The following is a 21,749-nucleotide window of genomic DNA, read 5'->3' as shown; positions in this document are numbered from 1 at the left end:
ATACATCACATGCATTCCCTGATGTTCAGCATTCACTTATGCTGCCCCCGCTACCTGCCCATAGAGATGGAAACAACAGCAATGCTGCCACGGAGTCCCTGTGTGAGAGGTAAGCACTGATTCCCACTACTGGAGGAGGAGAGTGTTAGGGCAAGACAGCCAAGGCATGACAAGGGGTGGGAGCGGGGGAGACATGGGAAACAGTCACAAGTCAGTCACACTTTGCAGTATGCCTTCCTTGTGCCCTCATTGACTTACCTGAATAGGGAGTTCTGTCCTGCGATCTGTCCACATTTGTGCGAGTGAAATGTGGCTTATGAGCATGTGAGCGTGACTGCCTCACCAGTGTGTGAAATTCACTTTTTCCAACTCTTTGGAGGAAGACTATTAGAACCATAAAGTTTGGACAAGACACCATAAAGTGCTATGATAACACTTCAAACATTCATGGCTTCCCAACCAAAATTCCGGGAGTTGTTTCCCTCCCAGAGCTACAATTTTCAAAGCTTCCTGTGGAGAGAGATTGACTGTTTTGCCCTCCTACAGTTTCCAGAAACTGGTCTTCCGAAACATTACTGCAACCAACAGTGGATATTCTTTTGCTAGGGCCCAAACGCTTTCTGAAACTATCTACCAGAAAAGTGCCTTCTTTTATTCCCTTGTTCAAAAAGTGTTCCACTGAGTTATTTTTATACAGCAATGCTGACAGCGAAGATGGGATGGGGAAGAAGAGGTCAGCCAGAAGAGTTGGCTTTTCAGGTTTGCAGGTGTGGGATGAGAGTGGGTGAAACCAGGAGGTAGGGGATTTGATGAACGGCCAAACTCATTCATAGCTTGGGGGTAATAAGGAGCAGAAGGGCTTGTGTCTGAATGAAAAAACAAACCAAAGGCCTGGAGGTTTTTTAAAAAACCAAAAACAAAACAAAAGGATGTTTCATGTAATTGCAGGTATCATATGTTTCAATGAATTATAGCTTCATTAGGAAATCTTCCTCTTTGGTCAATAATATCTTTTGTGATGCTGCTTGACAGAGGAAAATACATGCCTCTCTGCCCAAAGGTGTTGTGTGCATAGGAGTATTAGGACGATGGAGATAGTGCCATTAACTTTGCCAAAATGAATGGAGGAGGAAGGGAACGTGGCTGAAGGAAGGAGAGCGATGGTGGCTTACGGTAAAATGTTCAAACTGTCAAATTCCTCCTGAAACAAATTAGCTGATTATAATCTTGTTGACATTTGGAGACTATCCAGGATTTCTTTTATCCCCCCATAAAGAATGACTTTTTTATTGTAGGAAACACAACTTTCCTTCTTAGCATCAGTTTTATATGCCTGACCCTTCAGGGCCAGATTATTAGGTATGGGAGCCTTATGCAGAACCCTGGTCTGAATCATCCTCTGCTCTCCCAGTACATGAGAAGAAGTTACATCCTTCTCTTTGCTAGCATTCACAAGCAGTTGCAGCTGCACAAACATAATCCCACGAGTCTGTTCCTCCTGCTGGCTAGTCAGCAATTTCTCAAGTTTTTCAGTCTCAGGAAGCATACCCACTACAATCTCAGAACATGTTGACTTAAAAGACCATTTTCAAAACATTTGGTGACATAAGGAAGTCCAGTTCAGGAAGTGGAAGGAATGCACTCTTCATACCAGGATTTCAAAAATGCTAACGTTGGCATATTTAAACTGTGTCATAAAGGGAGGAAACCAGGAGGTAATGAATGTTCATTCATGATTTATATGCCGCTTTCCCACAAAAAAATCATGCTCTAAGGAGCTCACAACAAAGAAAAAGGGCTGTATTTCAAACAAACACTGCAAAAACAATCTAATAATAACATAGCAAAAATTTCATAACAACATAGCAAAACAAAAATATAACAACATACAAACAAACAATTCAAATACTATAAATATAGCAAGACTACTTAAACAACATGTGGGATCCAATAGCAAAAATAACAAAGGAGACTCAGTTTCACCTCAGTCTTAGAAACACTCCTCCCATGATATTGATCACATATGTTCATACCGCATATGGTCTACTGGAAACTCAATGTCTATAAAGGGGGCCTGCCAAGCCCACAGGCTTAACCAGCCTCTAGGATTGTCAACTTTTGAATTAAAAATGCTAGTAACTGGACAGAGTCAGAGCTCAGCAGGTTCCGGAAGGGGTCAAACGTAATTTTGGGGGGCCATAGTACAAACATGTAGCATGGGCTACATAAATATCATGGGTCATGAAATTAAGTTTCTATTACAATTCTGAAATTATATTTTCTACATTTCTGATGTTACTCCATGGCCCATACTGGGGCCATTCTACCATATCTCAACCCATCCTTTTGCTATTTTTAATAATTCTTGAAGAGCCTGCTGGATCAGGCCAATGGCCCATCTGGTCCAGCATGCTGTTCTCGTAATGGCCAAACCACAGTAAAGTAATACATTTATTAGGACCAACTAAAATGCCACAAAAAAACGGGGGGGGGGAATTATTATTATTTTTTTAGGGGAGATAGGGATGCTGATGCAAAAAATGCTGAAGACACAATGCTTTATCTCAGCTTTTGACACTTGGGGTATGTGTTTTAGGATTGTAATATGACACTTGGGGTGTCTGTTTTTAGGATTGTATTTTTTATGCTTGTAAGTTATAAACTGTTTTTTAATGTTGTATTTTGATGTTGTAACTCACTCTGGGACCTTAGGGCAGAGGTCAGGCAATAAATAAATGAATAACAATAATAGCCTGGAGACTGACATGGGGATCATAACAGAAACAGCCTGGAGTGATGTAAGGAGCCTATTCCCCACCCCACCCTACCCCTGAAAAATATGAAAATCTAGGAAAATAAAATCTTAAAGGTTACAATAAACCCTTATTAATTTCCAGGGCACTTCGATGAGAAATTCTATGTCACTATGGGAACTTGCTCTTGGCAAATATGGTAAAATGTTTAATTAAACTTAGCAAAGATATTTTTAGAGCAAGACCAAGACAGACAGAGAAGGAAGAAAAAGAGTGACAGAATCTTGGCAGATCAACAAAAGGAAAGAACACAAAAAGAAAAGGATTAGTGAAAATAAAGATCAAGCGAAGATCAAAAACTTTTATTGGCTAAATTCCAGAAAGCATTTCCTACATTTTATAAGCAACTCTATTCTTAACTGTTTAGAACAGAGGAACTAGTTGATCTTCACCTAAAGGAATACTGACCACCCTCTGTGTTGGTGAACAGAGGCCCTTATAGACACCAAACGAATACAGAACGTAGTACAGTTGTCAACTGACTAAAGTGTCATGTCCTGATATATTATATACTGAAGAAAAGTCTCATACAGAATGTGCTGGTCTGTTTGACTAACATGGTGGATGTCATTTATTTTGTTTGCTTTATAGCACTGGCTTTCAAGCTTTGTGCTCTCAATTAATTCTTCTTCAATTTGCCTGCTGAGGAAGGCTTGAGAGTTGCAGAGAATGCTGGGGCATGCTCTACGTCACAGTATCACTTTGTGCCGGCAAGTCCCATTAGACTTTGCCATTGCCTCACACAAGCTTGGTAAACCACAGAACAAACCAAACACTGCCCTGTGGTAAATACTGTATAGGAAAAGCAACAGTGTTGGATGTTGATGATCTTTGTATGTACAGGACCTTGTATAAACAGTGAAGACGAAAATGAGCTCTTCATTTGAGTGATAAGACATTTTATTTTATATGGAATAAGTGCATAGCCAGATTAACCAGTGACAGCATTACTGTATTGTAGCATTCTGTTGTTGTTGTTGTTGTTTAGTCATTTAGTTGTGTCTGACTCTTCGTGATCCCGTGGACCAGAGCACGCCAGGCACTCCTGTTTTCCACGGCCTCCCAGTTTGGTCAAACTCATGCTGGTAGCTTCAAGAACACTGTCTAACCATCTCGTCCTCTGTCGTCCCCTTCTCCTTGTGCCCTCAATCTTTCCCAACATCAGGGTCTTTTCCAGGGAGTCTTCTCTTATGAGGTGGCCAAAGTATTGGAGCCTCAGCTTCAGTATCTGTCTTTCCAATGTAGTTGAGTAATATTATGAACAGCTTAAATTTTGCAAATTTCTTCAGTGAAGCGTCTCAAAAGTATGTTGAAAGTATGGTGCTGGAGGAGACTCTTGAGAGTCCCATGGACTGCAAGAAAATCAAACCTATCCATTCTGAAGGAAATCAGCCCCGAGTGCTCACTGGAAGGACAGATCCTGAAGCCGAGGCTCCAATACTTTGGCTACCTCATGAGAAGTGAAGACTCCCTGGAAAAGACCCTGATGCTGGGAAAGATGGAGGGCACAAGAAGAAGGGGACGACAGAGGACGAGATGGTTGGACAGTGTTCTCGAAGCTATTAACATGAGTTTGACCAAACTGCGGGAGGCACTGGAAGACAGGAGTGCCTGGCGTGCTCTGGTCCATGGGGTCACAAAGAGTTGGACACAACTAAACGACTAAACAACAATGAACAGCTGGGCACTCAGAATCTTCTGGTGCATTCCCAGCCCCTAACATGAGTGTTCCCCTTCACTTTACCTCCAATCAGTCTGCAACAGGAACTTTGTAGCAATAGGGTGTGTTGAATTTTTCAACTTTCAAATTCCAAAGATGAAGGGTGCTGAAAAGCTGTAACATGACATGGGAATTCAAAAGATATTCTGCTTAAATTAATAATTTAGTTCTGCTGGTAAGTAAAATCTGTGTAAAACTGCATAGAAATCATTAAAAATGATTGCCAAGTACTTACAGTTATATTATGATGTTGTTGTTGTTGTTTAGTCGTTTAGTCGTGTCCAACTCTTCGTGACCCCATGGACCAGAGCACGCCAGGCACTTCTGTCTTCCACTGCCTCCCGCAGTTTGGTCAGACTCATGTTTGTAGCTTCGAAGACACTATCCAGCCATCTCGTCCTCTGTCGTCCCCTTCTCCTTGTGCCCTCCATCTTTCCCAACATCAGGGTCTTTTCCAGGGAATCTTCTCTTCTCATGAGGTGGCCAAAGTATTGGAGCCTCAGCTTCACGATCTGTCCTTCCAGTGAGCACTCAGGGCTGATTTCCTTAATAATGGATCGGTTTGTTCTTCTTGCAGTCCATGGGACTCTCAAGAGTCTCCTCCAGCACCATAATTCAAAAGCATCAATTCTTCGGCAATCAGCCTTCTTTATGGTCCAGCTCTCACTTCCATACATCAGTTATATTATACATGAATATAATTATTTAGTGGTAGTAGCATTTAGCATTACCTGACATTTTCAGAAGGTAAAATTAAAATTCTTTGGTTATCCAAAAGCAGTGGTGCTTCTTCATGAAAAAAGACTTATCAAGCTAAATGTTGTCCAATAACAACAACAACAACAAAAAATAGCAGATTTGAATTCCTCACACCCAGAAACATACTTTTAAGATGCTTTACTGAAGAAATTTGCAAAATTTAAGTTTCACCCCCAAGGACATGCCATGGTGTGGAGCTTGGATGTGTGCTATATAGTGCAAAAAGGTTCTGGCTTAGAGCTGGCTCCTAGCACCAAACTGAGCCCTTTTTTGCTTCTATCGCTGAGAGAGGATGATTTGTCTGAATAAAGGGGAAGAATAGTCCTCATTGCTCCCACCTATTCAAGTGCTTAACTTGTCTGTGGTTGGCCACATTTCACTTCCCCAATGGTAGGAATGATGGGACTACCAAGTTCAGTATTAGAAGGAACAAGATGGGGCCTGTTACGAATTGCAGGAAGGGAAAAACAACTGGGAAATCCATCTCTTAGCACAATGCTACCAGAAAACTGAGCACTGGCATTAGATGAGTACCTCCCTGCGACATAGCCCTGCCTGAACTTCAATAGTATAATGGCTCTGAAGTCTGGGGCTAGATGAGAAGGAAGCTGTTTACTGAGACCTGAGTCCAAGCAGCACAATGTGGCTTCTCCCACTGTGTTCAGTCGAATACTGTTTCAAACAGTTTCATCAGTTGCTTCTTCTAAGCCAACTAACACTCAAGTTGCCACCCTCACTATTTCTAATTCTTTCTTTTGCAGCTATCACAACTTTCATCATTATTCAGATGATTCTGATGTTAAGCCAAATCATCTGTAATGGGGCCAAATCATCTGCTGACTTGGGCCAAATCATTTGTTGCTACTAAAGCGGAGGACTATAGTAGTCATATTCTTGTAGCTTCTACAGTTTTGATTAGACACCTGGAAGTTATGCACCAGTAGTCTTCTGGTTATGATTGGAGTGCCTTTGGGATCTGCCCCACTAGAGCAGCTGTTAGTCATTGTTTCCGTTCAGGAGGGACTATCCCTACCACCTCCAATGGCCAGACAAATGCCGCCGTGACCACTCCAGAATATACAGTAGGTCTTGGTTAGATAAGAGCTGAGCCTGGAAAATAGGCTTTCACATCCATCACCTGCATTTGTACAATAAAGGTGGCCTAGAAATGTGTTTAAAAAAACAACAGACTTTTGGTTTTCAGCTGACTCATAAGAAAAGCGTTGGCAGGAATAGTGAGATGGTGCTGGGGAGTTTATGCAAAAGGCATGATAGCAATAAAAACAAAGCAAAAATGCCTTGGGCTGAGGGTCTGTAGCAGCCCTTCTCTCAGAAGATACTTTCTTCATTATCAGAAGATACTGTAGAACACATTTTTCTTTTAATTCAAATCTTGGGTTTGCATCCTAAGACTACTGTTCGGGGGGGGGGGGGGAGTAAGCGTCCTTCAAATAGCTAACTTCTTGACCTTTTCTGTCAGGATGGGTGTTTCTGACATATTTTAAAACTATGTCCAAAAGTATCTCATGCATATGTGTAGGTAGATTTCCATAACAGCTTTCAGTAAAGTTCATTCTTAGCATTTCTAAAATTTTGAAAAGACCATTGCAGCCAGGGTGGATAAAAATCAATGAATTTTAAAAAAAAATCTCAAAGAAAAAAAAAGGATTTGATTTAAATCGGATTTTTAAAATAAAATGCTTTTGGGGGGGAAAAATCTTTCTAAAGATAATTTTCTATTTAAGTTACATTATAGTCCAAAGGCTATTCATCAGTAAATAAGGATTTGTTTTAAGTTTTTCATGTGTGCTTAAACTCAGTATAAGTTGTCTCTTTTTTAAAAAAACTGTTTAACCACATCAGTTAACAAACATGGATACATATGCTATAATGTTATTGTTTTAGTTAAATAAATTGTTTAAATTGTTATTAAGGAAATGATTGTTTTTCTCCTTCCAATAAAGTACAGCAGAAAAGTTGTCCAAATATAAGCAGTTAACTTCTTAAACCTCACAATAATTTTATAATTATCAGTCTATGTATTTCTAATAGTATAACCAAATCAGTAATTTTTTATAGAACTGTAAAAATTACTCTGAAAATTTATTATTCTAAAAATGAAAACTTCCTCTGGTTGTAAATACTAAGATTATACCAGCAAGAATGGGTCTTTCTGTAAAAAAAAATGATTTCAATCAAGTCTTATTGACTAGTGATTTAAATCATGATTTAAATCAATTTGATTTAAATCAAATCCACACGGAATGCAACACATGACCGTTGTTCCTGATTATTAGAAATAAGCTTTCCATTTGCCCAAATGTTTGCCTTCCATCTGCATTCAAGTGTGCAGGGGGGAAAAGCATACATGTACTGTAATGCAGTTAGGATTATCTGAAGGCTAAATGCTCCTGGTGGTTCAAAGTCAGCCACTACCTTACAAACTCCCTGCCTCTGAAAATTGACAGGGAGAAAAGTTTAGGAATTATAGTTTCTGATATGGAGGTTTTTCTTATACATTGCTGTTGTTTTTTAACAGGTGGTTTTCAGAGTATTTAAATATACAGAATTGCCAGTCCTCTCCTGCAACAGGACATCCAATTGTTTCCCACAAGGGCACGGTGGCCACTTTGGGCACTGTGATATTGTACGATTTCACACCAAGATTTCCACATGGTGCCCCAGAACATGTGTTATTTTGGCACTGAGAAAGTACGGCCAACCAAAAGCACATCTTTTAGGCTCTGTAATCTTGTGCAAGTCATATGACTCACATAGGAGCACGGATGGGAAGATACGTATCCAGGTTTTGGGACTCAACATGTTGCAGGGTATGCCAAAGTAGTCCAGTCTGGAAAGGATTCCTTTTTGTGCTTGTTTTTACAACACAAGGCGGCATACATAACAAAATAAGATGCATTAAGGTACATTAAAATGATGAGATCAAGCATAGCCAACATTTTTAAGAGATTGGCTTATAAGATGGGCCTAAAGCCTAATTCAAATATTTCCATAAAACATGTTAATTATACAAATCTTCTAAACAATTTCTAGGAAATAAGGCCTTTTGTACTTAATGTGTCTTACTTCCAAATAAACTTCCATGGAATTTGTCTGTGAGACAGCTCAGCTGGCTCCATCATTAGAATGTGTCATAGAAAAGGCTAATTCTTAAGACTCATTTGGAAGGGCTGTACTGCAGAGGCCAAACGCAGTAGAGTTCCAAAACTGTGGGGCTGACATGGAGAAGGTTCTATGTTGTATCCAACAAAGTCATTCCAAGAGCAGAACCACCTCTGCTCATTCAGTGGAACTTCTCCCTATCTTCTCCCTGCACCTGTTTCCCAAAAACCAGAGGCTTAGGGGGAACCCCCAGAGCAGATTTGCGGGATGCATGGGGGAGAAGAGTGTGGAAGTTACCTTATGTGTGTGAAAGTAGTTGCAGTCACACAATGTATTCTTTGGATACATCCCTTTATCTCTTGCTCAGTCTAACCTAATCAATCTTGCAGCAGGCAAACGAGCAGGGCCTCTGAAGATCTCAGCAAATGGATAAGATAGTACGGGTGAAGGAGATCCTTATATTAATCTGGTCCAAAACTGCTTAGTGCTTTAAAGGTTAACACAGGCACTTTGAAATGGGCCCAGAAACAGCAACTGATGCATGACTGTTGTTGCGTGCTCTAATTTTCTTGCATCTGACAACAACCAGGAGCTGGTTTTGCACCAATTGAAGCTTCTGAATTGTCTTCAAAGGCAACTCCACAAGGGCAACTGTAGTAGTTAAGCCTGCATATAAGTGGTGCATGAGTAACTAAGGCTAAGGTTCAAGTGCTCTAAGTATGCAATTCCTACACTCCCAAAAAGACTTCCCTGGCTACCACTATCACCTGAACCTCCATAGATAGTGACTAATCTAGAACCACAAGGCTGCAAGTCTGCCTTTCCGTGGGGACTGCAAACCTGCCCAGAACTGGTTGTACACCTACATCTAGACTGGCCAATTTCCCAACCCACAGGACTTCCACCATGGGTTAAGTTTCAGTTCAACCTCATCCAGCCCACCTGCAGGAATGAGTTTCAGAATCTTGAGGGTTTAATAGGCGGAAAATAGAGAGAGCTGTGTCTTGCTATATATATACACAGTATAGATATTCTTTTGGCACATGGGGTTGCTGTATCTCCTACATTTTGTGTTAAGTTGCAAGATAACACCTGGTGTATTTCTAAAGTCCCCCCCTCCCCAACTAAGATTCCAACCACAAAAGGCGGCTGTGGCTTTATAAAAATTGCTTCTTGTTGAGAGGTACATTCAATGTTACCGTGAAAACACCTCAGACCTTCAGGCAGCTTATATCGGTAATGGCTTTGGAGAAAGCTAATTGTTGGGCCTTTTTTAATTAAAAATAATCCAAAACAAAACATGAAAGAAGACATGCCACATAATTTTGCCATACTGTTCCTATAAAGGTCTATAAAACATAATTTCCAGTTCCAATGCCCTTCTTCCTTGCATTTTGAAGATATGGAAATAAAGGATAACAAAACAGGCAGGCAATTCCTCATGACCTCTATTATTTATTATTAAGTATCATGAATTTTCATACCACTTAAGGGATCTATTTGAAATGCAAAATATTTATAATCTTAACAGCAGAACTGTTATATAGCTTGTACTGTTTCTGTTCTTTACGGCAGGAGTAAAGCAGCAGACAATATAAATAAATAAATAAATAAATAAATAAATAAATAAATAAATAAATGGTGTCATTAGTGTGCCAGTAATGTCATCAAAAGATGTTCCCTACCTCAAGGAGTCTACAAACTAAATTAAGGCGAGTAGGAAGAAATGTATCAGAATAGAGAAGCTCATCCAATATTGGCAACAAGAATTTTCAGAGCAGATCTGGTGATTTATAAGAACTCTGTTTTAAATAGGAAACCTCATGTATTGATTCCCAATATCGGAGAGCATATCAACAGAATATTGTTTTTCATTCAGATTAAGTGTGTGTTCATTCCATCCCATGATCTGGAAACAAAATCCACATTTTGCCTCCTTGGCAAAACAAAAGTCCTTGAACATCTCATGTATTGATGTTCAGATTAATTCATTCAGCAATATACTGAAGCATGAGCTATTGACTGTTTTGCACAGTATGCTATAAAATATTTAAATCTCCTGTCATGAAAGAATCAAGGGTTTGTTGTGAAGCGCAAAACAACATAGCCAGCCCATAACTATAGCTCTTCATTCCTAGGAGGGAACAAGCTGTTGTTCCTTATTCCTCTCAGCAGGTACAACTTGCCATGTGACAATGCTTACAAACACACACTTTTCTAACCCAGGAAAACTATTTGTTCAAAGAATGAAGTGTGCGAGAGGCGCATTCAGCAAGAGACTATAAATAATCACATATGCATATCCCTTGAACAGACTGTCAATTTAAGCATTCTCATGTGCAGAAAATGTGTTACTCTGAAGTAACACTTCCATCCATTCACTATCGCAGTGTAAGTTTTCTCCCAGTGCTGCTGATCTAAAGAGATCATGTGTAAATAGTTTTTACAAGTGCTTAACCTTGTCACCTTTTGTTAATCTGCTTAATACTGCATGAGCAAAAAAGTTCAGATCAGAGGAGCACAGAAGTTAACTGGCTAACAGCCCAATTCTAAACATGCCAATGCAGAAGTAAGTCCTATTGAGTTCAAGGGGAATATGCAGTTAGTATGCTTTGGGATTTAAAACAGTTTTTAAAAACAGTTCTGAGAGAAGAGACTTTGCTCTCATTAGAGGTGGACATATTCATTGCCTCCTCTAAGAAATGTTATCAGTTTTGTTCAATAGTTTATTGTGTACAGTAGAAGTTCATGTTATATGTGGGTTTCCCTACTGTACTCAGGAATTCTACAGACTTAAGAAAGTGGAATAGAGTGGTACCTTGGGTTACGCTTCAGGTTACATACGATTTAGGTTACAGACTCTGCTAACCCAGAAATATTACCTCGGGTTAAGAACTTTGCTTCAGGATGAGAACAGAAATCGTGCTCCAGTAGCGCAGCAGCAGCAGGAGGACCCATTAGATAAAGTGGTGCTTCAGGTTAAGAACAATTTCAGGTTAAGAACGGACCTCTGGACCGAATTAAGTACTTAACCTGAGGTACCACTGTAGATGTTACTGGGATGTTATTGCGATCCCCTATTGGAAGGGAGATTTATTTTCACATAGGGCAGCATTCAAAAATCTGTTTCTTTGTGTGCTTAGTTCTTTTACTTGAAATGATTTGTTAAAAGGCACCCTCATCAACCATCTGGAGTGATACAGTCCCAATCTACCACTTTTATTACTCAGACATGGAGTTACAATTCCCAGCACCCTTAACAAACTACTGATTTTCCAATATATTTGGCACTTATGTAACGGAAGCAGCAGTAAAGACCAAGGAATCTGATACTTAGGTCTAGAAACATAATCAAGTAGAGAAATATAATCAAATGCATTCTTAACCTGGGAGTTAAGTTTCACTGAACTCTCTAGGACTTGTACTCAATCGTAGCTAGGCATGTATATTCAGAAGTCAATCAACCGATATTTCCACTTTCCTTTTCTTTTACTCAGTAGTTTGTAGTGATGATCTCATTTTCACTTCAAAAGCACTTATAGGAGGAAAAGCCTGCCTATCTGTAGTAATGATTTTCTAACTTTGAATAGCACTGGAGACAAGATAAAAGTCAAAGATATATCCATTACAGTGGTTACCTCTAGTTACAGACACCTTGGATTACAGACACTTCAGGTTACAGACTTCGCTAACCCGGAAGTAGTACCTAGAGTTGGGAACTTTACCTCGGGATGAGAATGGAAATCTCGCGGTGGTGGCATGGGGGCAGCGGGAGGCCCCATAAGCTGAAGTGGTACCTCAGGTTAAGAACAGACCTCCGGAACAAATTAAGTTCTTAACCAGAGGTACCACTGTAGACCACAGTGGCATTATATTGCTGTTAAACACCAGTCTCATCGATGAGGCTAGTCTCATTGATTTATTTATGTGTGTTACTTTGTTAGATCTCAGTTTAACAACAGTTGCCAAATTAAGTAGCATTGTGCCCAGTACATGCATTCTTGGTGAAAAAAAGTCACTGGAATTGCTCCCAATAGTAATTGTTATCTTATGACAATTATCTATAATTGACAACTTAATATTTCCTTATTTACATTATGTCCAAGGTGCATCAATTAAATATTTAAACAAAGGCTGTTCTATGGTCTCTTTACTTTCCATTGCCTGCTTAAGACATGGTGTGTTATGTGTGACTGATTAGATACAATACTTCAAACTTTGACTTGTATAGCAAAAAGAATGAAAAGAGATTACAAATACTTAGCCAAACAACTATTATAGAATACAGGTTAATTTAATATCTGTAATATCTGAAGATTTTGCTGAAGTTAGAAAAAACTGGTTAAAAAGCATTTTCAATGCAAAATAATGCTTTAATATTATTTGGGGTGAAGCCATTTTATTTTGCAAACTCCTCAGAAAACATAATTCAAATCTTTGTGGCTTTTAAATTAAAACATGTTGCTTTTGAGTGATGTGACAATTAATGTTCATTGCTGTTTATCACTGATTAGCTTTTTGAGTACATTTTAGCATGCTTTATTATCTTAATCATATTAGCAGTCTGATCCTATCCTCGGTTATAGAACATTGAAATTGAGCTGACAGTTTAAGGCCATTCAGATTTCCAAATTTGTTTGCTTAATTATGGGGCAAACAGTGGTACATGACTGTGTAGACTGGTTCAGGAAGAGGTTTGCATAGAATCCTCTGCTAAAATGGAGGGGGGGACTTTTGTTTTAACTCTGCCTTGCAAGGTGCTTTGAAGTCCCAACTTCAGGACTTCAAAGTACCTTCAGTCTGATGCCATTGTGATGTCAGGTGATTAACAGGTGGACAGAACCACCCACGTGTCAAATTTGGCCTATGAGGCTAATTTTGATAAGGATCTGGCCATGCAGCGAAAAAGGTTCCCCACCTCTGATGTAGGAAAAGGTTGATTTAAACCAGAATGTCCACAGGTGGGTTGGAGGCCCTCATCCATCTCTGTGAAACAGTGCAGCACCACTGAAGGAAGTGACTGATGGCCTTATGCGTACATCAAAGTTCAACAAGCCTTTTATAACATAGTTGTGTACCCATTGAGTCAATCACCCATCTCCTACTACCCTCCTGAGAAAACCCCCACCCCACCCTCCCACTATATTAAGGGTCTGGTGACTTCTGTTTCAGTGTATCTGAAGAAGTATGCATGCACACGAACTCCTGTTGGCAATCTATTCACATAAGTTTGCCAGACTAACTTGGACTGGTGTACCCAGAAAGCCTGCACTTGTAAGTGGTTCGAGAAATGCAGGTGGCACAGTAAAACCATGCAAGGCCTTCCACTGGCTACAAATGGGCAAGTGTGACATCTGGCATTGGAGGAATGTGGGAGTGGTTATATTCGGTGGCATCACATCCTCAGCGCTAGGACCCTCGCAAACCCATTCAAAACCACAGTTCAGAACACAGTAATGTCAATAGAGATCCCACTAGAACAAGCACCACATGCAGGAGCTTGTGTATGTGGCAGGAAGTGTAACATCAGACACAAAAAGACCCTCCACAAGCTGTTCCTCAAAACAAAGCCTCCTGACTTAGGACATGGCTTCCCACAAAGAATCCCAGTAACTGAAGTTTGTTATGGTTGCAGAGACTTGTAGCTCAGGGAAGAGGGTAAATTAGTACAGTATCCAGGTTTCTATCCGGGAGGCCACGTACTTTAAAAGTATTGTGTGTATGCAGCCCAATGGGACAGCAAGAGCCCTCATTAGGAAACTACAGTGGGCAGATGAACAAAGAGAATATCTGTCCATCATTGCACAGGAACTGTTCACCATGTAAAGATGTGATGATGAGAACTAAATAGAATTGAAGCCAAAATAGACTAGCTTGCAGGGGTGAAGTATTTATCCTCATCTCTGTAACTGTGAGAGTTATGAAGACTTCCAGAAAGGTTTACTTTACATGTGGCATTTTTCCCATATGGAAACAAGCACCATGTGACACCCACCCTCTTCTCTTTTGGTCACAAACACACACACTGAAATATTTAGGCATATTGTGTTTAACACTACAAGAAAATTGCCTGAAGGTTTTTTTTCTTAGCATGTTTTTCTTAAAAGTTGTGGGCAGTGTGTCTCATTATCAAGACCTTGCATATTTTCAATATCCACCCAACTTTGTGGTATTACTATAATTTTTTTCAAGGGCAGAGTGACAAGCACATTGATATAAACAAAATCATTATACTGCAGGGATGATCTTTTATCAGATAGGTTTTCAAGTAGATTTATAAAATGGAGAATACATCTGTCATAGATTAGTTATTCAGATAGCACAGTTGTTCTAGCAATGAGTAATAATAGATTCTTTATGTTTAAGACTTTTGAAATTTAAACGTGCTAACAAACTGATGATTTAGTTCTTTCCCCCTGGTTATCACATTCATTGAATGAAGCTGGTGTTTACTGTTCAAGTTTTATGTTCCTTAGGATCTTTCTCCCTTCTCTTTGGAGACTTGTTCCAACCCCTTTCCCCCATATGAGGTAAGGTGGGTTGCACCCATTTGGTGGATTCCCTTCCCCAGAGCTTGCCTGGCACCAAAAATTTTATCCTTTCTGCACCTAATGAAAACATCCCCCCCCCCCCGGCTTTTTGGTGCAGTAACTATGTAAAGCACTATCACAAGCATTTTGCAAACAGAGAACGTAAGCTAAAGGAAAATGACATGCTGCCTCGTTCCATAACATAGGGTAATTTTTAGAAAAGGGATTTGAAATGAGGGCTCTGTGAGCAAAGTACTATTCTTTACCACCAGTACAACTGTCATTTATAAAACTGAAAAAATTATAGTAGCCACTTTGGACTTTGTTACTGGGAGAACCAGTGTAGCTAAAACTTAAGTGTTAAGGCTAGAATGAAGGCACTTGCTTTCAAATCTCCCTCCATGACTTGACCATATACAGTGGTGCTTCTGGTTAAATACTTAATTCGTTCCGGAGGTCTGTTCTTAACCTGAAACACCACTTTAGCTAATGGGGCCTCTAGCTGCCGCCGCACGATTTCTGTTCTCATCCTGAAGCAAAGTTCTTAACCCAAGGTACTACAGTGGTACCTCGGGTTAAGAACTTAATTCGTTCCAGAGGTCCGTTCTTAACCTGAAACTGTTCTTAACCTGAAGCACCACTTTAGCTAATGGGGCCTCCTGCTGCCGCCGCGCCGCGGGAGCACAATTTCTGTTCTCATCCTGAAGCAAAGTTCTTAACCTGAAGCACTATTTCTGGGTTAGCGGAGTCTGTAACCTCAAGCGTATGTAACCTGAAGCCTATGTAACCAGAGGTACCACTGTATTTCTGGGTTAGCGGAGTCTGTAACCTGAAGTGTATGTAACCCAAGGTACCACTGTACATGTCTACTGAGAAGTAAGCACCACTGAGTTCCAGTAAGACTCCCAGGGAAGTGTGCTCTGCTACCTCAGTCACCAAGCTCGCTGGGTGGCCTTGAGACAGTCATTCTTTTTCAGCCTAACCCACCTCATTCGGATGGTAAACCATTTCCGTTGTCCTCAGCAGGTTAGAGAAAGGCAATGATTTTCGAAATGTCATAAACTGTAATAAAACACCTCTTATTTGGATAGTCAAGGGCAACTTGACTGGCTCGTCTGCCACCTACATAGCCACATATAAAATGCAAAAAGAAACAAAATAAAAACCTTGCGAGGGCCACATTAACTCTGAAGGACACACGTCTGGCCGTGGGAACTCCTAATTCTTGACGTGGAGCGCAGGAATGAGCATTAGGAACCAATACTGATGCAGGAGGTGCTTTCCCTCGTGTGAGCCCGCCTAATTCAGAGGGTAGCGTCGAAAGACCAACGCTAGCTAGCTAGCAGCCCGCCACTCAACTCGCAACGCACGCGGCACTGACGTCCGAGAGCGGCTTTAAGTAGAGGGCGGGCCTGGTCATCGCGGGCCTGGCTCTGATTGGCCGCTTGACGCTTCATCGATCGGACAGTTTAGCTGACGTAGCCCAGCTAAAGCGCGAACAAACAACAACACGCCAAGGCCGGACAGGGGCAGTACGTCACGCGCCCCTCCTACCTGCCGCTTCACTCCAGCCTGACACACGCGTGCGCGTACCGGGTCTGGGTGAGGGAGGGGAGGAGAGGGAGAAAAAAAATATACAGCGTGGCGCATGCGCGAAAAGCTGCCTACGAGGAGGGCGGGGCAGCGGCAGCACTGGTAGGCCCAAACCAACAACATGGTGACCCGGGGGCCCTACAGACGCCTCGTCTGAGGGGGTGTCAAGGGGGCCTAGCCTCTCTCAACTACCTCAGGTCGCCATCGGCGCGCTCGCCATGGCCCGGCACAGGAACGTGCGTGGCTATAACTACGACGAAGGTAGAGAGTTGTTGTGTTAAGGGGGAGCTGCTCCTCCGCCTCCAGCTTCGCGGGAAGGCCCTCCCCGCCCCTCGCACGACAGACTAGCGCGGCTCGGCATGGGGGGGGGGCGGAGGGAGGGGAGAGTCTCTCTCGGAGAGAGTGGCGGTGACGTCACTAGCACGCCCACGACCTGCCCGGCGACTGGGGGTCTCGAGCGAGACGCTGAGGGTGGTCGCGGCGGCCGAGGGAGCCGAGAGGCACGGCGGGACGGGGGGCAAGAGAGAAGGCATGGCTAAGCGTGGGGAGGCCGCTTGGTGCGAGGCGGGTCGGGTTTCGTTGGAGAGGAGCTGGGGTCCTTCCATCCTGTTTGAACCCACGGCTCACCACACCTGTTGGCCTACCTGGTGGGGGCCTGAAACCTATGGCCCTCACTGTTGACAGAGGTGCAACCATTTTGAAAGGGACGCTGCTGCAGTGTGTGTGGTAGTGGGGATGGCTGATGAGGGTGAACGTGGTTCAAGAACTGACAAGAAGTAAGGACCCTTCGTAGTTCGATATGGTGGACCTCTGGAGTACTGCAAGCCAAGGATAGGGAACCTGCAGCCCCTCCAATTTCTGCTGAGCACCAGCTCCCAGCATCCCCAGGCAGCATAGGCTGTGGTAACAGATGGTAGGAGCTGCTGCCTTACAACATCTGGAAGGCCACAGGTTCCACTTCCTCAGTATAAGGAACACACATGATGCACAAGTTGCCTGCTAGCAGGGGCGGTTGATTGGTCGCTGTTGGAAAATCCTGTCAGTTTCAGTGTAGAAAACACATAATCACAATGTATATAAACAATCTGATTTTACAACTGCTGCTGTAGATGCATCCATGTATTGCACTGGTCCAAGTTTAGGCTCCTCAAAAAACTTCTGTTTAAATGTTCCCCAAAAACCTTTTCATAGTGCTTAATCCATTTTATGTGATTACACATAAGTACTGTACTTAAAACAAATGTGAGAATATACGTATTAGTGTAAAGTATGGTAGAGCTGCGCACCTATAATGAAAAAAACACTGTATAAAAACTGCAATAATATCAACAAGATAAAATCTGGCACATGCTATGTGCCATACATCTATGACATACTATATTTTCATATGAGGTCAGAATAGGCATTTCAGTATATATAACTGAATTATAAGGGATTTTATTTGTAATCTATGTATTGCAGAACCTTTTGACTACTACCCTTCTTGAATAGATATGGTTAGGGTTGTACTGTAAATGATTAAATTTTATTTAGAAATATCTATCTTTAATAATTTAAGATCAGATGGGCAAATCCAACATGATTCCCCTATAGTATAATAATATTCTATATCCTACCTGCACACTCTATTTTTAACATTACTCTGGATTAATTATTGCCCTTTTGTTGTCATATGCCTTCATGTTACGTATCTTTCACATGTTTCCTTTTCAATTATTCTAGAGAAGAATATTTTTAAAGCTTTGACTTGAAAAATTTAGGAATTTGATTTCCCTGTATTTCATCTTTGAGGCCTAAAATCATAATTACATTATTTGGAAATAAAACCCTCCTAATCTCAAAAGTCTGACATTTCTGCACACCTCTATCATTATCACTGTTCAAGGACACATTCTAGCCAGGCAAAAGTGCTCAAGAATGACACAGAGCATGGTCAATGAGGATATGGTTTCAGGAGAGAACATGGTCTGCAGAAAGTTCTGAGGGCCGGGTAGAATGACCTGGAAGGTGATGCACCTGAGCTATAATGTAGCTTAATGTTTGTTATAAGAATGTGTATAAGAAAACTTTTTAAATTCAGTTGTAAGGAAATTGTCTTTCTTGCTTCTTAGACTTTGAAGAAGATGATCTTTATGGACAGTCTGTAGAGGATGATTTTTGCATTTCACCTTCAACAGGTTAGTTTAATATTTGGCCATTTATGTATGGTGTGGCATCTGACCTAGAGGGAATGTACTGGCCTACATCAAAAATTGGGTATTGTTTAGCAAGGAAATGAATGAAAGAAAGGGAGAGTGGAGGCATAAGTTGCTAAAGTCACTTGTGTAAGATCATTTTTAGAGGCAAGCTTAGAATTCATCTCCAGTACAGTACAGTACTTCTACTTGAACAACACTTTGATTCCCAATGGGACAACTCCATACTCCTGCATTGCAGGAGGTTGTACTAGATGATACGGTCCCTTACAACTCTATGATTAACTGAACTAATTTTATATTGCTGTGGCCATATAACTACGCTAAAAACAAATTGCCGTGAAAGATGGAAGTCCTCTAAAGCCAAACTAGTTGCTCACAACTTGTGTTGATCATAATAGGAAACCGAATTGGCAAGAGTAGGATATACCATAGAAATCTGAAGCATTTCCAGAAAAGCATATTATGAATCGTTAGAATAACAAATATTTGCTTTGCTGTAAATGTTAAAAAATAGCCTGATTTATTAAATGGCACAAAAAGTCTTAGGATTTGAAAATTGAACAAAACTGTTGAACTCTTTGTTTATGTTATAGCTGCTCAATTCATTTACTCAAGACGCGATAATCCTACTGCATATGCCGAGACATTAGAAGAAAAATATGATTATGAAGCAGAACATAGCAATGATTGTATTCCAAGTCACCAGCTAACAGGCGCTGAAAAAGGTAATTGTAAATATATATTACATTGACTTAATAAACTGAAGTGATTGTGTTGCCACCAGAACATGTGCATGTGACAGTAATGCTGAATTTCTTCAGTATTCTGAAGTTTGCATAATAGTTATTAGATTTAATGAGTGGAGGCTATTGGGTGGAGAGATGGACTGATGGAGACTTCAAATCACTCCCTTTACCTTCACTTACCCTCTCATCATCTGTTCTCCCTCCACCCGCACTAAAGAGATGGATGTACAGAGATGGCTGTAATGAGGGCCTGAGGGCTACTGTTAGACCAGTCTCACTTGGGCTGGGAAGCATACTGGGGGATTTGGTGTTGCAAGCTCCTTCTGTAGTCAACACCATGAATACAGTTCCTCAGTTGCTCAGCTATTGACACTCAAGCTACTAATGCCTTTTTCAGAGTTTTGTTGGATAACCTTACATTTCTTTCAGTTTTTTTGGATGTTCCTCTTCAGATCTGCTTACTCTTCACTGTACTTCTGTCATGTAGATTGGACTAGGTGGACAGGCTTTTAGAAGGGTATTGAATTAAAATAAGCGATTCACAGTTCTTAGAGCTAAAGGCTTGTAATTAGCAGATTTTTATTAGCACTCCACTTCCAGTGCTTGCAGTTGTGGTTAACCATCTGCTAAATCCTGAGGCCTGAGAAGATGTGATTTACCTTAGAAGTTAATTACAGTATCTGTAAATGCTTAAAATGTACTGTTAAGTGATGTATCAAATTATGTTGAATTATTTAATGCTGAATATATGCATTTTCCCCTTGGGAGTAAATGCTGTTTGTCTTCTTGATGATACCTATGCTGATAAATATTCAGCCTGTTATGAAGTCCTAAAAGCTGACAACTTCATTATTCTGCTTAGGAAAATAGAATGTCCTATGTCAGTGCTTCCCAACTTGTCTGTTGGACCTGCAAATGGGTTACAAAGCTTGTTCAAACCCAGAATAATTATAGTTGTGAGACTTTTCAGCAATGACTGCTGTGAGGATGAAATATAGTAATTATTTATCAATAATGATCTGAGACTATGTTTGGCAACCATCAGACCCAACATTATGCTGTTTGGTAAAATGCAAACTCAGCCCTCCCACTGATATCTTCAAAAATAATGTTATTCATGGTAAAGTCAATTTAAAATAGTCAGACTTCATTGTATCTGACACTCTGTAGCAATACTTTTTAAAGAATTTTAAAATAACTTATTAAGAAATAGCCTACAGTCAGATGTTTGGTGTTCTTACATTCTCATAAACAAATCCGTGAATAACTTTGTAAGTACTATAAACACTTCATCAAATTCCACATAAATAGGGGCATTAAGTTACTTTTTGCTTAGATCTCTTAAATAACTTATAAAATAGGCAGACACAGTTTAAATGTATGAAACTGACAACTGCCGAAGTCATAAGGTCCAAAATTGATTTGACAATAAATTTGGACTTGTGGGTCACCATACCAAAAAGGTTGGGGACCACTCCTCTAAAAGGGTGGAGAATGGATATTTGTTCCTGGATAAAGATGGTTGTGATTTGGTTAAGAAAACTTAGAGCACACTGCTTCAAAATTTGGTGCAACTGTGCATATTTATTTAAAGCCATTATATGAGAGTCCCTTGTTCTTTTTTTTTAAGCTAAGCTTGATTTGTGCCTTGATCACATGAGAGAAGTGCTTGGAAAGTCTGTGCCTGAGAAAGTGATGGTGGAAGCAGTATTGAGCAGTAAATTTGATCTACAACAAGCTTTGGATTCTTTACTTGCCCAAGACAATAAGCAAAATAAGATCAAGAATGAGGATGCCGTAATTGCAGGGAAGGCAACAAAAGGTATGTTTACGTTTAATTTTTGTGTGATTTACTATGTGGCTCTTTTGCATAAGGGACAGCTGTATAGGAAGTTTTTTTGCTTCTTTTTACTATTTCTGTTTGTTAATAACTTAAATGACTAAGCTACATATATAGAGGCATCCTGTGATGAATGCTTAACGTACTGTTAATCTGTAGTCTTCCAAGGATCTGTAAATATTATTAGCACTATATGTTGCACTAAATAATTTGAACTAAAATTATATCATGTAATGGTTAATTTATAAATTTGATGCAGATTGTGTAATTAGAGAGATAATATTGAAAAACGTGCATATTCTAGCTTAGTAGTGCTAAGTTTCAACTGCAGAGTTGTCTATTTAGCATAGTAAACTGAATTCATGAGGCTGTGATTTACACATCTAATACAGTTTTGATAATGTTTGTTAATTAAATGCCTTTCTGT

At 40.4% G+C, this 21,749-nt stretch overlaps 1 protein-coding gene and 1 long non-coding RNA gene across 6 annotated transcripts in view; one reads left to right on the top strand and one right to left on the bottom strand.

Moving 5' to 3' along the window:
- LOC310841150 overlaps nt 1–16,200 on the bottom strand; it is a 32,915-nt gene extending 16,715 nt beyond the window's left edge. Inside the window, exon 1 of the long non-coding RNA XR_014562386.1 lies at nt 16,112–16,200. This is a non-coding gene — a long non-coding RNA (uncharacterized lncRNA). The remainder of the gene's footprint in view (nt 1–16,111) is intronic.
- A 309-nt stretch (nt 16,201–16,509) lies between these two features.
- Nucleotides 16,510–21,749, top strand: part of HBS1L (HBS1 like translational GTPase) — a 42,264-nt gene continuing 37,024 nt past the window's right edge. For 2 of the 5 annotated variants that reach the window (XM_083731664.1, XM_083731665.1), the window contains exons 1-4: nt 16,657–16,799; nt 18,650–18,715; nt 19,330–19,461; nt 21,113–21,304. In XM_083731664.1, the coding sequence (XP_083587790.1) occupies nt 16,757–16,799; nt 18,650–18,715; nt 19,330–19,461; nt 21,113–21,304 (433 nt within the window). In that variant the 5' untranslated portion in view covers nt 16,657–16,756. Of the gene's footprint in view, nt 18,577–18,649; nt 18,716–18,878; nt 19,462–20,349; nt 20,439–21,090; nt 21,305–21,749 lie in introns of those variants that run through there. The other 3 variants (XM_083731667.1, XM_083731668.1, XM_083731666.1) reach the window with 2 other exon arrangements.

The sequence above is a fragment of the Podarcis gaigeae genome (genome assembly GCF_964106915.1).
Source record: "Podarcis gaigeae genome assembly, chromosome: 3".
NCBI lineage: Eukaryota > Metazoa > Chordata > Lepidosauria > Squamata > Lacertidae > Podarcis > Podarcis gaigeae.
The sequence above is the reverse complement of the archived record's forward strand: the minus strand, read 5'-3'. Positions and strand labels throughout refer to the sequence as shown.